Source organism: the organism of the source record quoted next, unplaced genomic scaffold (assembly GCF_019419815.1).
Source record: "Pyrus x bretschneideri cultivar Hongxiangsu unplaced genomic scaffold, Pyrus_bretschneideri_v1 Contig13, whole genome shotgun sequence".
Taxonomy (NCBI): Eukaryota; Viridiplantae; Streptophyta; class Magnoliopsida; order Rosales; family Rosaceae; genus Pyrus; species Pyrus x bretschneideri.
Window position 1 is genome coordinate 7,191,856 of NW_025999424.1, and position 18,363 is coordinate 7,210,218.

At 38.3% G+C, this 18,363-nt stretch overlaps 1 protein-coding gene across 1 annotated transcript; it reads right to left on the minus strand.

The window, feature by feature from the left end:
• Positions 1 to 263: 263 nt before the first annotated feature.
• On the minus strand, positions 264 to 1,345 carry LOC125474756 (uncharacterized protein At2g29880-like). The gene is made up of 2 exons (XM_048578731.1): positions 993 to 1,345; positions 264 to 897 (listed from the first exon to the last, which is right to left on the minus strand). The coding sequence occupies exons 1-2, from the start codon at positions 1,343 to 1,345 to the stop codon at positions 264 to 266; spliced, it is 987 nt and encodes a 328-aa protein (XP_048434688.1).
• Between the last annotated feature and the right edge of the window lie 17,018 nt (positions 1,346 to 18,363).

Genomic DNA, 18,363 nt, shown 5'->3' on the forward strand with positions numbered 1-18,363 from the left:
TTCAATAGAGCTAAGTCCTACATTCCCACATTCAATTTCCTACATAGTCTAATAGCAATAGTACATTATCCAAATTCAACAGAGCTAAATCCTACATTCTCACATAATATCATTAATTAAATTAAACACATCATTCATTAAACATAATCAAACATCATTCAGTTAACAACAAGTATGAATAAGCCAATTAAACATAATCCAAAATAAAACGAACAAAAAAAACTAATGTATCATGAGTAATATCATTTCAAATTATAGCGTATTCAATTTGACCGCTCTTTTGGTGACATCTTCAGAAATGTATCCTTTTTTGTTTTAGCATCGAGCAAAGCAACCGCTTGATAGCAAGTAGGTTCATCCAAATTTGGGGTTTCCTTGATGACATCCCATATAGAATTTTGTCTCTCTCTATCCTTATCCCTTTTCTCCAACAGACTATGGACTCCTCGGAAGTCAGTGGCAATTGAACCGAGAGTAAGTGAAATATTTTCCATAATTTTAGCTTGATTAGTGGTCTCAGATGATCTAGTATTCCCTTGGTATTGGGTTCTGTTTCGTTTCCTACGGTTGGTGATTTCTAGGGGAATCTCTAAGCTAGTGGCTTGAGTGGGTAAGAATGGGGATGATTGATCGAATGATGAAGTTTGGTGTGATTCTTGGTTTTGATTTAGTACAAAGCCCCCATTTTCCTCATCGTAAAACAAGTTCTCTATTCCAACTTGTTCATCTTCCTCTGTTCCACTTTGTCTATCTTCCACTACAAAAGTTCTTGCATCAGTTTCCTCATCCAATCCCAATGAGTGTCTTCCAGTGGCAGTTGCATCCCCAAGTATGATTTGCAAATCTTCAAAGTCATCACAAGATTTTTTACGAATGCTTCTTTGGTCTGGGTGGGCTTCCAAAATAAACAAGAAAATCACAATTGTTCAATAAACTATAAGCATACATTCAAGTTACATATAATATTTTAAATAAAAGCCAAGAAGCTCACCCTAAAGTATTCTTCCCAAACTTCGTCATCAGCAACAAATCTCTTTGTGTTTGCATCCCACCCAAAGCCAGAGTTGCTTCCCATAAGTTGACTATACTTTCCATATTCTTTCTTAACATATCTCATTCGACTTGTGTAATGCTTATAAGTTTTATTACACTTTAGTCTTTCATTAAGTGCCGGAAGTATTCTTGTTGTCACAATATCCTTGGTTAGCAAGCCGTTAGCATCATGCCATCCACGCAATGTAGCTTCAACGAGCAATTGTAACAACACTTTGCTCTCTTCCAAAGTCCAAGCGCTATAATCACTTTTGGCCTTCACTTTTCCAATTTCTTGTTGTTCGTCTCCCATTTCTAATTACTAGTGTGATGGAAGCAGTAGCAGTAACAAAAAATCAATTCAGGACATACTTAACAAAAACCATCCGAATCATATAATATGCAATGTGTTAATAAAGAAACAAAGTACCTTAATTAACCAAACAAATACAGTAACCTCTAGTCTAATCATAATAACCAAATTCATGAAAAAATGCTAATCATAATAACCAAATTCAACACAACAAACAAAACTAGGGGTAAATATTCAATCTAAACTTTTAACAAATGAATAGAATAATACGAATGACATGTGAATGATCATTTGCAGAAACCAAAAATCAACGCACCACATCAACAACAGTCGGAAAGAATCTCCAAAAGTTGATATATACAAAAAGAGAAACAGTTTCCTCAAGCAAGAGAAACAAGAATTTTCCCAACCATAAAGGATTATATAATGTTGAAGAAATCTCGTTATGGTTGAAATCATACAATAAAGAAAGGCATCAATTCAAGGATTTTCCCAACCATAAACGATTATATAAGAGATTTTAGAGCAAAGTTCCACTCCACGAAACCTTGAAACTGCCCTCTTTTTTTATAGCGAAAAGAAAAATGGACTAGTGATCAAAAACTAGAATTTTGATCCTTAATTAACCAAACAATGATAATGGAGAACTAAACACAGATTAAGAACTAAACCCAAATACACTTCTAATAAAAACAACAATTCTTGAATTCTCACATACCACGTATATTTAAGAAATAATAATAAGGGAGTTTTAACAAAAAGTTCACGGTACTGTTCACTTTAACGAAAAACCACATTTTTATACTAAAAAGTCAATCTTGATACTATTCACTTTACCCTTTATTTTGTCCTTATCGTTAAAACTCAAAGTTTTCAAACCCTTTTCATTAGTTTTCCTTAATAACCCATCAAATTTATTCAATCCCCTTCAATTATTTGGAGTAAAATATCCAAAGTTCCTCTCGGCTGGTTAAAAAAACATGCATATTAGCTAATCTATTGCATGTATATTAGGTTTTCTCTTTTCATTGCATTACATGTATCAGTTTTTCAAAACAATACAACTGAAAAATAATCAACACAAAAAGAATGAATTCGAAGAAGCTAGGGATATGTGGAACAAATGATTGAAAGGAATGCATAGATATATATGTATGAGAAGGAATGCATAGATACATATATATATATATATATATGAGAAGCTAGGGATATACGGATTTGTGGAACAATTCGTATAGATATATATGTATAAGAAGGAATGCAGCAGTAATCTGTGAAACAAATCAACCATACCAAAATCATACAAGTTGGGAAGAGAAAAGCAATACCTTGAGGGGATAGAGGAAGACGGTGTGAGAGGAAGACTGTTCCACTTCTATGATGAACTTGAAAAGAAATCACATGGGGTAGGGTTGGATTCTTGATGGCCCTTATATATATACCATCCACTCTCAAATTCCTCAAAATCCCTTAGCCATTAAAATCCTAATAAATCTTTGACATTCTCACTACCCCTTGATTTGAATGTATTCTTTAAACTCTTAATCGACTACCCCTTGATTTGGATGTATTCTTCAAAATCCTCTTAAATCCTAATTTGACTACATTATGATTTCAGAATCTTTTAAAATCCTCTTTTAAAACTCTAATCGACTACATCCAGATTTTAAAGTCTATATATTAAAATCCTACCAAATCCTAATTTGACTACACCCCTAAGTTATAAATGACGACAATCCAACTACCTCTTGATTCGCTAATCTAATCAGTTATATGCTCTTATACATTTTATAGGGCCTTGGTGTTGGTATTGAAAAGTTTACTAACTCCATACCAAAATATGTGGGTGATAAGTTTACAAACTCTATCACACCTCTCACTTTCACTCTCAATAAAATTGGACAAAAAATTGAGAAATGAGGGAAGCTACAAGCTTTGGCAAACAAGGCACTTTGATATTAAAAACAGATTGCAAATACACTTCTAGAATTGAATGACAAATCAGATGGGATTAATACACTAAAGCCTTATGAGAGGCTTCCTTAAATACAACACAACCTACACCTTTACACCATCAATTGACAGCACACAGACAGCAGCATATCTGCTGTCTTTAACACATGGGAACGTGAAAATGAAGAGACCAAATGTATTCCAGGTTGTCTACATTCGGCTAGCACACAGCAGCTGTCTTTCCAGCTGCAAATAACACAGATTGGACTAGCACATGGCAGCACACTGCTGTCTATGAAGAAACAAAGCCTTACTGAGTTTAGGATTGCCAAGCAATGCATTCCCCTACTAAGATCAGTGATCCGTGCCTTACCAATGTACTTCTTAAGATCAATTCTAAGGCAAGAAACTACAGGTTGAATATCTGATATATATTCTTTAATAAATTACAGACCCTATTGTTTTCTTTTGTTTGTTATTTTTATAGCTTGGAGGAATAAATTCTTTGTTGGCAATAGAGCACTCCTCGCGTGTTCCTTCTACAGTGATTTTGGGGATGGATGTCTCACACGGGTCTCCTGGTTGATCAGATATTGCTTCTGTTGCTGCGGTAATTACAACTTCCAGTTTCTTTTAAAATATCCATCAATCTGTGAATGGTCATTTTGTTAATCCTTCAATTTTTTTTGGGAGTTTTAGGTTGTTCGCTCTCGAAGTTGGCCACTTATTTCAAGTTACAGAGCAGCCTTTAGCCTGTTAGAACAGTCCTAAGCTGGAGATGATTGATGTTCTATACAACTATACAGGCCACTGGAAAATGGAAATGATGCTGGTATTATCAGGTATTTAAGCAGGGAATTTAGCATCATAGCAGTACATCACATATCAAGAAGTATAACTTTAAATGAGACCTGATTACACTATATTTTGTGAAAAGTGTGATGTAATTAAGAAGAATTACGGACTTGTGAACTTCATTTATTTGAAGTTCATCACTCACTGCCTAATTCCTGCATAATCCCCGTTCGGCCAAGAGCATTAATGGACTGAAGTGCCGTTTTTTGTTTTCTTAATATTCAGACGGTCAGATTTTATTATTACAGGCTTACCAGCACCTTGGGGAGGTTAATGTTCCAAATGTACTGTGAATATTGAACAGAAGAATCATCACACGAAGCTATTTCAACAGTTTTCCCCAGATAATGTTCCACCTGGTCTGTGAAGAATCTAAGCTAGGGTTGTAAAGACTGATTGCATAAAGCTCAACTCAAATTAATTATGAGTGAGTTATATACTTCATTATATAGGCTTTACAAGATTAGGTAGTTACAATGCATCTGTTATCAAAGATTACAATGGGACTCAAATTACAAAAATATATAGACCAAAAGCTAAGGTACGCAGTGATGATAGAGTCATGTTGAAGGAGGATTGTGGTTCTTCTCAATCTGTTGAAGACTTCGTGTGTTATCCAAACTGTGATTTGGAGTAGATGAGCGGGAACCATATAATTCAAACTTTGGTTGATGAGTTGACGCGGATTGCTGACCTGGAGGACATGTAGGATTAGTAGGTTTATCACTCCCCCGCAAGCTAAGCGGTCGTTGACGAACAGGAAGCTTGGATAAAAGATAATGAAACCGAGTGGGAGACAATCCTTTTGTGAGAAGATCAGCAAGTTGGTCAGTAGTAGCAACATAGCCAACAACTAACTCTTTGCGCACCACTTTCTCTTGAACATAGTGGTAGTCAACTTCAACGTGTCGCATTCGAGCTTCACAAACAGGATTGGAAGCAACGGCAAGGGCGCTAATATTGTCACACCATAACCATGGTGATGTAAGAGGAAGACGAAGGTCTCGAAAAATATGACGGAACCCAGACAAGGTATCTGCAGTATACACCATTTGTCAATATTCAGCCTCAGTGCTTAAGCGAGAGACACCTCGTTGTTTCTTAGAGCTCCAAGATACCAAGTTATCTCCAAGAAAGATACAGTAACCCCCTGTCGAGCGATGGTCATCGGGTTGCCAGCATAGTCAGCATCAACAAAAGCAATGAGGGTAAGAGGATTGGGTTTGTATACAATGTCATGATCATGTGTAGCTTTTAAATAGCGTAAGATACGTTTGACAGCAGCCTAGTGAACAGTGGATGGTGAATGCATATATTGGTAGACCTAATTGACGCAAATGCAATGTTAGGTCGTGTAAAAAGAAGATATTGAAGTGCCCCAACTACCCGTCAAAAATCAGTGCCATCCATCAATGGTTCACCCTCATATAAACTCAATTTTCAGTCCAGTGGTAACAGGAGTGGTGAGTTGTTTGGCATTGGCCATTTTAGTCTTGTTGAGGAGGTCCAGGATGTACTTTAACTGACAGAGATACATGGCAGTGGGAGTCCTCTTGATTTCCATTCCCATAAAGTAATGTAAGGGGTCGAGATCCTTCGTTGAAAACATTTGGCCGAGTTAAGCAATAAGCTAGGAGATATGACTTGCATTGTTGCTCATAATGTGAATATCATTGACAGAAATTAACAAATAAATAATGGTGGTGCCATTGAAGAAAGTGAACAGTGATGAATCTGCCATGGATTCCTGAAAACCCAAATGCTCAAGGTGTTAAGAAAAACAGTGAAACCAGGCGCAAGGAGCCTGTTTCAAACCATATAAAGATTTATGCAAATGACAAACGTGTGAGGGATACTGAGGATCAACAAAGCCGGAGCGCTGTCGCATATAAACTTCCTCTGTTAAAGAGCCATGTAAAAATGCATTTTGGACGTCAAGTTGACAAATGGGCCAGTTGTAGTGCAGCGCAATGGAGAGAAGAAGTCTGATCGTAGCATAAGTGAGAATGGGGTTGAAGGTTTCACTGTAGTCGATTCCGGCTTGTTGATGCAAAACCATTTGCCACAAGACGGGCTTTGAATCTTTGTATGGAACCATCAGAATGCCTCTTAATTTTGTACACCCATTTATTTGGGAGAATGTTCATGGATGGATGAAATGGAACCAACGACCACGTACCTGTTCGTTGTAGACATTAAACTTTTCTGTCATAGCCTGTCTCTATTTTGGATATTTGTTTGCCTGTGTGAAACAAGTAGGCTCAACCGCATCATTAGTTGTATGGGAAGTAAAAGCATATTTGGGATTAGGTTTGTGAATCCCTTTCTTGGCACGAGTAACCATTGGGATGTGTAAGTAGAGTGGACCTCTGAGATGAAAATGTGACAATAGATGTACTTGCATTCGTAGGGTTGGGAAAAACTATGGGATCTAAGGGTAGATTAGTGGGTGGATGGGATAAGGATGAGGAGAGAAATAGTGGGGTTGGCAGAAGATGATGGTGTCGGGGAAGGAGTGAGAGGGTTGGTAGTAGTGGTATGTGAGGTAGCAAGAGGGATGGAGGGGGGAAGTGGTGAAGTGGTGAAGTGGTGAAGTAGGATTCAACTGGAAAGGTGGCATGAAGGGTCAATATTTATAATGGTGTTAGGTGATAAGTAAGAAGAAGAACAACAACAAAAAGACTGAGCAGAGATGGTTTCTTTGTAGGAAAATATAGTTTCATCAAAGACAACATGTTGAGACAAAAAGACTCAACATGTAGACAAATCTAGACACCTATAACCATTGTTGATTCAATGAGTAGCCAAGAAAAACATAACTTTTGGATCGCAATTGTAATTTATTGGAGTTGTATGGCTTAAGATATGGGAAACATGCATAACCAAAAACTTTAAAAATATCATACTGAGGAGATTTGAGAAAGAGTTTTTGAAATGGTGACTCATCATTCAAGACCTTAGTGGGTAAACGATTGATTAAATAATTGGTAGTGTGAAAGGCATCGTCCCAAAAAATGTTGGTAGGGATGAATGAGTGAGAAGGGTAAGACCAGTTTCAACAATATGACGGTGATTACGTTCTGAAACACCATTTTGTTTGGGATGATGAGGACATGTGAAACAATGATTTATACCATGATGAGTCAAGAAGTTTTTGAAATTGTTACTAATATATTCTCCTCCACCATCTGTTTGAAAGGATTTGATAATGATGCTAAACATGTTTTCAACCAATTTTTTTTAAATTAACAAAAGTGGAAAAGACATCAGATTTTAGTTTCAATGGATACAACCATAAGTATCTAGAAAAATCATCAATAAACACTACATAATATTTAAATCCATTGATAGAAACAGAAGGGGAAGTCCATACATCCGAATGAATCAATTGTAAAGGAAAACTTGACCAAGAGCCAGATAAACTGAAGGGTAACTTATGACTCTTGCCCATTGGATATGCGTGACAAAAATCACTAGTTACACGCCATTAACTAGCAATTTATTCCTAGAAATTAAAGAATTAAAAACATGGGGTGATAGATGACCTAATCTAGAGTGCCAAACATAATTGAACACCGTAGCACCAATGAATGCAAAAACTCCTTTATTGCATGATGAAACACTGGAAAAAGGGTAAAAACCATTCCTGCTCAGGCCTTGGAAAGCGTCTTCCCCGTGTGAAGGTCCTGAACACCATAGAAATTTGGATATAAGGTTTGGGGATAGTTGTTATCATTGGTAAACTTATGAATGGATATAACATTTATGGATGCATTAGGGCAAAATAGTGTGTTGGTTAATTTAAAAGTGGCTTGGGGTGTGCAAATGCAAGAGTTTCCAATATGAAAGATTTGCAAACTTGTTCCACCTACGACACCATTTACTTGGTCAGTGCAATGGTAAGGACAAAGGTTAGACACCTGGGCTGGATCATTTGTTATGTGAGCATTGACTCCAGAATCGAAAAGCCAATTCTGGATAGCTGGAGCACTAGCAGATGCAGGTGGAACACCAGCAGCATATGCTTGAAGTTTTGGCACTGGAACACACCCCTCATAGGACATGTTTAGACAATTGAAACAATCGATTGCAGAATGACCATGTCTATTACAGATTTGGCACTGAATCTAACCATTAGGAAAAAGACTCTGAAATGGAGCATTACCGAGAATAGCATCAAGTTGGCGAGAGTAAGATCTTTGATGAAGCCCATGATGAGAGCCGGGTGAGTTGCATGGTCAGTAGGAAGAGCCACGACCACCATTAGGACTATGGCGACCTCGGAACCCAGAAGAAGATCTGTGTCCTCGAAAACCAGTAGGTGCACGACCGCCATTGCGAACTACAGCAAAGGCAGTAAATCCAGTGTCAGCAGTAAATGCAGAATGCATTTTATCTTATTTCAGCGCCAAGAAGAAGTGCTTCTAAAGCACTGTAGGTGATTGCCTCATCACTAGCTTGGGCTGAGGCAACCGTGCTTTCATAAGCAGGGCTGACATTATTAAGAATGATGGGGACGATGTTGGAGTCTGAAACAGGAGCATGAGAGAGAAAGAGGGTATTGGCTATACAATTAATTTTATCCAAGAATTCAGAAACGGAAGTATCACCTCTATGAGTATTCATCAACTCACTTCGAAGTTAAAGAAGGCAACCGGTTGACTGAGAAGCATAGCAGTCACATAGTGTTGTCCAGGCAGAATAAGAGCTAGTTTTCCCAATTAAAGCAACAAGGACGGTGGGATGAACTGAAGAGTTGATCCAGGACATAATGGTGGCATTCTGTTGTATCCAGGTGTCGAAGTCGGGGTTGACTATGTTAGTGATGTTACCATCCATATCTTTCAGAAATGCTGGAATACACTAACTGGTTCCATCTACAAATGAAACAAGGTTTTGACTGCAGATGAGAGGAAACATCTAGGCTTGCCAGAAGTGGGTAGTTGGTACGATCAAGTTTGATCGTGAGGAAATTGGAGACATTTGGTAAGGGAATGGGAGAGGGGGATTGAGAAGTCATGGGAGAAGGAAAAAAAAATTATGTTGCTAGACTTTAGCTCTAAGATACCATGAAAGAATCTAAGCTAGAGTTGTAAAGGCTGATTGCATAAAGCTCAACTCAAATTAATTATGGGTGAGTTATGTACTTCATTATATAGGCTTTACAAGATTAGGTAGTTACAGTGTATCTGTTATCAAAGATTACAATGGGATTCAAATTACAAAAATACATAAACCGAAAGCTAAGGTACATGGTGACGATAGAGTTATGTTGAAAAAGGACTGTGGTTTTTCTCAATCTACTGAAAACTTCATGTTTTATCCGAACTATGATTTGGAGTAAAAGAACGAGAACTGTATAATTCGAACTTTGGTTGATGAGTTGACGTGGATTGTTGACCTGGACGACATGTAGGATTAATAGGTTTATCAGTCTGCTACTTTTTGATTTGGTTTAGGTCCACTTTAATCATTTATATAATTGTTCCTATGCTCTCTCTCTCTCTCGGGACAGTTGTGGACACAGAGATTGCGCATCCACAAAATTACGACTTATACATGTGTGCTTAAGAAGGAATATAGTAAGCTTCCCCCTTTGAATAGAAAAGAAGATAGTATCTAAAATTAGGGGTGGACACAGTGCTGTTCCACCCCTAAATTGGATCCGGAACCGGAACAAGAAAATATCAACGGTTCAGTTTGGTGCGGTTCCGTTTAAATTTATTACTAGAACCTTACAGTTCGGTCTATACCGGTTCCGATTCGGTTCTTGCCGATTTACGGTTCCGAATACTAAATTATTTGAACACCAAATCATCACGCATTCAAATACATCTTCTAAAACTGATTATATAAAGTTGCATACAACACATTCTTTTTAATGCAAATGTCTTTGGTCAGTGGCACCAAGTCAACAAAAGGAGAATTAAAAGAAATATGCATAAAACACAAAGCAGTAATACAGAGTCTGGCTTGAGTCTTTACTCTGGCATATCACCTGCCGTGATTAATGGCAAGTGATTTCACCCAAAACTCATTCGATGGACTCAAGAGACTCAAGTACTAAGTATATTAAATATCCGTAAACAAATGCAAGTGTTTATGCCCCTTCATACGTGTATTAGGGGTTGAGTCTGTAAATGATTAAATAAAGCACACATCCAATTGAAAGTGCAACCTAAAGGCTTTCTTCTAGTTGATTGACTAGAAATGCTGATACACGACCCCTGCAACCTTTCTATTTTCCAGTTCCATGTCTACTCCAAGTATTCTAGACTTTTGTTATTGGTTTTATTGTTTACTGTGCCTCTGCAACTGTGTTTCTACAATAAGTCCAAATCGAAAGTTGTAATCAAGTAATGCAGTTAACTCTGTTATAAGTATGAAAGCTTACAAGGCGATCATCAAGCAAGTGATGCCAAGCAATTGATGTTTGTTCCTCTCAATGTAATTGTGACAGAGAAACCAGAGATTACTGTAAAATTACAAAGACATAACAATCTTATAATCAGGATGGCAATATCAGGTAAATGTCAAGCACATGCCATCTCTTATTTATTTTTCTTCTAGGGTTTTGGGGTGAGGAGAGAATGGAAAGCCAGTAGAACTCAACCATATTCCTAATCTCAAATATGAGAAAAGATAGAGAAAATACCAAAAAGAGACATAACAAAGATAAGTTCAAAAGCAATATAACTTACATCTTCCTCCATTAGTTGGATGTGAAGAGAGGGAGATAAACACAAAACCAAAGAAAGAGGAAAACTTATTAGTACTTCATTAAAGAAAAGCTAAGAAGAAATTCCATTGACACATCAAACTAATCATTACCTCATCTCAAACAGAGGTTTCTAGGAAGTTCTTAATCCAAAAGTTGAACCTAGCAAGGAACAAGATATATCAAGTCAACTGGTATCAAGTAAAAGCCGAACAGCAGACACTACTAATACTAATCTTCAAAATTCCAACAACATTTTAGAAGTCTACAATAGCAATTACTAAATAAGATCTCGTAAATTCAATGGATGCATCATGCCAAATCCAAAACTAAATTGCAACTATGTAAATCAGCATTAAGAAAGCAAAAATAAGGTGGACCGTGTTTGATGATTCAATTCAAACAAATATTAGTACATTTATAACGGCCATACCAAGGAGAACGAAATTTTTGGATGAGAGGCCGTGAGTGAGGTGGGCGGCAACAAGGTGTGAGCCCTAATTAGGATGGGATCCATTGTTTTGCAACTTAGTGAAACTAATTTTTCAACCTATTATACCATGACATGTGTGTATATATATAATTAATTAATTATTAATAAAACAATTCGGTTCAGTTCGTTTGGGCCGGTTCTTGTTCATTTGAAACTGGAACCGGAACCGGTTTGAAACGGTCCGATTCAATTTTTGGCTCAAAGTTGACTTTTCTAGTCAACACGGTTCTTTTCAGTTTTTTTTCATACGGTTCGATGCGGTTTTACGGTTTGACGGTTTTTATATCCACCCCTATCTAAAATTACACTTCTGCTATCGAATTTTGTTTACCTTTTTAAAAGGAAATCTTTTCGAAAAGAATTATGTTTACTACTGATTGTGATGGGATGGGATGGAACTTTAAATACTCGATTGACAATGCGAAAACTGGTCTTTGTATAGTAGCATAAATGTTCATCAAGCATAAAAGGGTTTTGCAGTATTTATCTTTTTTCAATTTGATCAGAATAATTTGTTTTCTGACTCAAGTTTCTAACTCACAATCATATTCATTATCTTTTGTTTGCATCATATAACAGGGAACTTCGAGGCCAGCACACTATCATGTCTTGGTTGACGAGAATGGATTTTCTCCCGACTGATATGCAATACCTCATTCACTCCCTTTCTTATGTGTAAGCTTTTCATTTTCAACCGCTTTCATATGACTTGGTCCAAACAATCTCTTAATTGATATTATCTGTATGTATTAATGTATATTTGCTTATTTGAGGTAGCAGAGGAGTAGAACTGTAATCTCCATTGGCAAATTAAGCACACTTAACGACATTCTGCAGTGGCGCCCATTTGCTATGCCCACCTTGCTGCAGCACAAGTGGGGCAGTTCATGAAGTTTGAGGATCTGTCGGAAACTTCATCAGGGAAGGGCAGTGTCACTTCATCAGAGAGTGTCCCGGTTCCAGAACTCCCTAAGTTGCATGAGAATGTCCAGGGATCAATGTTGTTCTACTGAGTCTCAGCGATGCTGCTGCTACCTTTTTTTGCGAATACTGCTAATCTGGTTAGCTTTTTTACTCTAGTTACTCGGGCGGGTACAGGGTTAATACATTTAGGAAGGACAATCCCGGCTTACTGTTAGGAGGGATGGAGAATTGTATACACACACAGAGATAAACAACCACTTAGTCTGGTTTGTGGACTATTTTTTGGGGATTTATATGTTACCGGAGGATGTTAATTGAGGTTTGTGCGTTGGTCTCAACAAGTAAATTTGTCTCCCTTGTTCTGGGTTTGACAAGGACTACATATGCGCTGAATTCCGGATTTCTGACCTGAAAATGCTTTTGGAATTTTACCATATCGAGTCGTCGGCTTAGTAGTGTTTCTATATATTCATCTCTACGGAACAACTATCTATGAGAATCATTTACTTTTAATACTACTAGCCGAGACCTCTTTTTTATTTTCGTTTTTTATGAAAGGGTAAAGTTACATTACAAATAAAGAACAAGTACAAACATAAGGCCCAGGTAAGCACAAAAGAAAAGACCACAAAACACAAAGACAAAGCCCACTAAACCACAAAACACATAAAACAAACAGGAAAACCCTAAAGAAGCTACAGTCCTTATGGTTGCCACCACTGCCACAGCTCCACCCCACTAGCAACACGATCCACCGCCCCCAACAAACGCCTGAGATCACACCATCACGAACCCTAGAGTTGGGGAAGAGGAAGGTTGCATCATCTTCCAATGACCACCACAATGATCGCTGCCACGAAACAAAGGAAGTCCACCGAAAGAAAGATCCCACGAGCAACAACACCAACAAGGCAAACACCGAGGACCAACAAAGGTGGTGGTGCGAACACTTGAACCAAAGCTCTACACACTAATCGTGGTGAACATAGGCGGTGATTGATCAGAATTGAGGATGGATGGAATGATGATACAGCCAACTGATGAAGATGATGAATGGGGATAAACCGAAGGAGATGGAGGAAACAGTGATCGGGATTTGGGGCTCAAGATGGTGAAATCAAACGAAAGAAGAACATTAGGGTGGTGATAGCATGATGTGCAGATTGGGACGAAAACGGAACGGGTAAAATTGCATACACATGAAGAGAAAGGAAAAGAAAAGAACAGAGGAAAAGCATGAGATTGCCATCGACCTTGGCCACAGATAAGGCCGACGGCGAAGTAGATTAACAAAAGCAAAAACACTTACACACAGATGACACCGACCAATAATATTGTAAACTATTACACGAACGAGCAATATCGTAAACACGTCATCCTGGTAAAAAAACTTCAATAGATTTTTGCACTTTCGAAATAGATGGAAATTTAATGGGCGTTGAATTTAAAAACAAGAGGATGTGTGTTGCAGTATTGTATGTCATTCTGTAAACGGGTCAAATTCCAATCGGATCAGCCTTGATCCATATCCAGATGTATTTATAACCTAACTAACGGATCCAGTTGTCGACCCATATTCGAATCAGATCGGATTTAATCCTTATTAGATTAATTTATGACCCAGAAAAGATTAAATTCTTTTATTATAGTTTTATATTTTTAATTAAAAGTTTTATGTTGAATAATAAAAAATAAATTAAATATCAGTGTATTTATTGCATAATAAACTTAAATTACCATTATACAAAACTATAATAATATAAAAATCAAATAATATGTTATATAAAGTTAGATCAGATTATTATAAGATCGGATTTGGCTCAATCCATATCTGGATTTGTTAATAATCGAACTCAGATCTTATTCGAATAATCAGATTGGAAGATACGATCCATATTATTTTTACTACTCCATATTCAATTCATATCCATCCTAGTCAAAATATGATCCATTTACAGATCTAGTCACGACCCAAGTATTATCCTTTTGCTCGTTCGGTTCTAATGTATATAACTTTGGACCAACGTAATCAGGTGTATGGTCAACTTTTTAGCTTCAGTAGGATCACATGTACGTTTGGTATGATTCCACATGTTTGGCCTCTTTCAAGTTGCACCCGTTACTTATTCATTACTACCTTTATTTAAACAAGGAAACAAAACAATGTACACAAAAATAATTATTAAGCCCGGCTTAAATTATTTTGGACCTACCAAATTGTCATATTTAAAACATTTTTTTTTTCTGTTTTTCACTTATAATCTAACGGTTGTGATAAAATGAGATCAAATCTAATGGTTAATGACACACCCCGACCGAGATCAGGGCATGCTAGCCGTCACGTGAAAGTGACGTAACCATGTGCACAGTGCGGAAGCTAATAAATAATAATAAAAGTACGAATAAATAAAAACCAGCTTTACACAAAGTAAGAACAAACATGTGCAAGCGTAAGTGTGAAAATAAAATTCGGAGCACGAAGACCTAATGCAGTCCGGGAGAAACAACAATATAAAAACACACCCAAGGGTGGTCCTACATTGGTGATAATCTGTCAGATATGCCGGAAAAGTCCTCTGGGGAGCCACCAAAAGTGCTAGCCAACTAGAACCTGGAGGGGCGTAAAACAGAAAGCGTGAGTGGGCAAAACAAAGCTTTTTAAAAACCATTTCATAAACAAAGTTCTAACCCCTCGCCGTAAAACTTGTATACTTCCCAGAAAACATAATATACATATATATATATATATATATATAAATCATGCTCGGAAATATGCCATGTCAAATGCCTCTAAATAGAATGCAAGTGCTCAGGAAATGTCAAATCAATGCCATGTAATCTGTCAACCGGAGTCACCTAACGTGACCTGTACGGCTGAATCTAGAGCTCAAATCTCTATCTCACTAACTATACCTGCACACGAGTCGGAACCACCTAAAGTGGTCTGTACGACAGGACTGGGTGTATAATAAGTACGCTCGAGTGCTACGATCACGTGAAGGCTGGGCGAATAATCGCGGGTCACCTACAAGTCGGAACTACCTAGAGTGGTATGTACGACAGGGCTGTGCACCTAACTTTGATCCAAGATGAGCGTGTGGTGCGGGAGGTGAACATCACGTGAAGGACTGTGCCCAACTCTGGGCGGGAGTACTAACACCGGGGGTGCAGGTTATGAGCTCTCTATGCATCTCAAATCACTACTGAACATGAATATAACCATAACTTACATGGCACTTACCTGTGCGTCCGCAGCACCAACATACAAATATATATATATGCTACTAATAATACATAAACAAACGGCAAACATAATGCATGGCATATAAATGTATAAACGTTTTCATTCACTTTCTGGGAAAAATGTAAGTATATAGGTATATACGGAAAACCAAAAGCCCACTCACTGGTATGTAGAAGGGTTGTAACCCCCTTGCCTCGAGTGACCGCGCTCGTCCTCAGGATAGGTCTCACCTATATGCGAAACAACTATAAAAATGTTAATTTTAAAGCACATAACCAACATCACGAAATAACTTCTCATACAATACTCAAATGGGGTGTATGAATACACCAATGTGATCTACTCAACCTCAGGAACATCCCCATATTTTTAGAAAAAATTTCCGACGCCGCACGCGCCCCCACGCGCCGGCTAAGGCACGGCCAAACTCGCCATCCACGCGCAGGCACATGTCTGGCACACTGACGACGTCAGTTAACGCCGTCAGTGTCACATCCCGGCCCGGGACGGATCACTTCCCGACCCCGCTCTACCATTGTAGCACGATATTGTCCGCTTTGGGCTTACCATTCCCTCACGGTTTTGTTTTTGGGAACTCACGAGCAACTTCTCAGTGGGTCACCCATCATGGGATTGCTCTCGTGCGCTACTCACTTAACTTCGAAGTTCCCATGGAACCCGAAGCCAGTGAGCTCCCAAAAGGCCTCGTGCTAGGTAGGAATGGGAATATACATTTAAGGATCACTCCCCTAGGCGATGTGGAATGTCACAATCCACCCCCCTTAAGGGCCCGACATCCTCGTCATCACACCACGGCCAGGGTTAGGCTCTGATACCAAATTGTCACATCCCGGCCCGGGACGGATCACTTCTCGGGCCCGTTCTACCACCATAGCACGATATTGTCTGCTTTGTGCTTACCATTCCCTCACGGTTTTGTTTTTGGGAACTCACGAGCAACTTCTCAGTGGGTCACCCATCATGGGATTGCTCTCGTGCGCTACTCGCTTAACTTCGGAGTTCCCATGGAACCCGAAGCCAGTGAGCTCCCAAAAGGCCTCGTGCTAGGTAGGGATGGGAATATACATTTAAGGATCACTCCCCTGGGCGATGTGGAATGTGCTACTCGCTTAACTTCGGAGTTCCCATAGAACCCGTAGCCTGTGAGCTCCCAAAAGGCCTCGTGCTAGGTAAGGATGGGAATATACATTTAAGGATCACTCCCCTAGGCGATGTGGAATGTCACAATCCACCCCCCTTAAGGGCCCGACGTCCTCGTCGTCACACCACGGCCAGGGTTAGGCTCTGATACCAAATTGTCACATCCCGGCCCGGGGTGGATCACTTCCCGGGCCCGCTCCACTACCGTAGCATGATATTGTCCTGACGCTGTAACGCCGTAGGAATATTCCGTCCAAACTGACGGAATATTCCGTCATCTTCTCCGGCCAAACTTCGACGCTATCGCCGGTGCCGGAAAACCGAGAAAATTTCAAAACCTTGTATCTTCTTCGTTTTTCAACTAAATTTCACAAAATTTGTACCAAAATGAAGCTTACAACAAGAGGAACAAATCCATACCACTTTCAAGCACTAAAACCCACGGAATCTCGTCGGAAAAACACCACCAACTCCGGCCAAACTTGTAACTCATGATCCCGACGTCCAAAACCTTCAAACGAACCACCCCGAGCCTCCTAAGGACCTCACCAAGCTTCCTACAAGCTTGAAATTCCCAAAAACACAAGAATTAACGTGTGCATGAACAGTGACCAAATCAGGGGATCCAGAGTTCGACGTGAAAACGAAGGTATCCTTACCTGAAATGGGTATGGTTAAACTCCTAAGGACCTCACAAGCATGAATATGTAATTTGTTTCCTCAATTTGTGAACGTTTCAAGGGTTTTGGTTGTTGTCCGTACATGTGGGGATAGAAATGGGAGAGAGAGAGGGAAAGGGACAAGGATACGGGACAGGGAAAGGGGTGAGGGAGTGTGAGAGTGTGTGTGTGGTCCAAAACCAGCCAAACAAAAGCCAAAAACAACCACACAATGAAACAAACATGCTAGGGGCAAAATCGTCATTTCACCCCTACGGTACGAAAAGTATAGGACGGGCTGTCACAGTTAAAAAAAAATATTGACAACCCAAAATTAAATCTAACATCTAAAATTATTCAAATTGATTTCACTTAAAACTTTATAAATACCTAAGTATTTGTATGATTTTAATTACTTATCAGAATTTAAATATTTTTATATTAAATGTTCATAAAAATAAATTAGGATAATCTACATAAATTTTATTTTCAAAAAAGTTAACAGAATAAAAAAATTAGGCTAAAATCATTATTTAATACTCTCAGGCTAATACTTTAAGCATCGGTGGAGAAAAACAGTTTCTGAGTTATGGTTTAAAAATTTTAGCTTAAATTTCAAAACGGTCCCTATGTTATAACCATATTACCAATTTAGTCCCCGTGTTTTCAATTTGGCTAATTTAGTCCTCGTGTTTGTCTATGTTAGCCAATTAAGGACATTTAATTCAATCTATATTAAAAAAATAATAATAAAATAAAAAACTCATAAGAAAAATCATATGAAAAAAAATACCCCTTCCCTTTATAGAAAAATGCAAATCAATAAAAATTAACACTTATAAGAAATAAAACTTCCAATCTAAAAAATGATTAAGGTTGTTGTGGAGCAAAAAATAATCTAGAAAAATATGAAGGCGACACGTGGATTTTTGGGATAAAAAGACAATATTACCCTCGAGGCATATCGGAACCCCTACGCACGATCAACGGACAATTATCACTCAATCAAGG

Bases quoted from the DNA above. Each gene is read 5' to 3' on its own strand.
- LOC125474756 (XM_048578731.1), bottom strand. From the start codon at position 1,345: ATGGGAGACGAACAACAAGAAATTGGAAAAGTGAAGGCCAAAAGTGAT. The intron at 898-992 runs GGTGAGCTTCTT...GTTTATTTTGGA, and splicing joins GTTTGGGAAGAATACTTTAG to AGCCCACCCAGACCAAAGAA.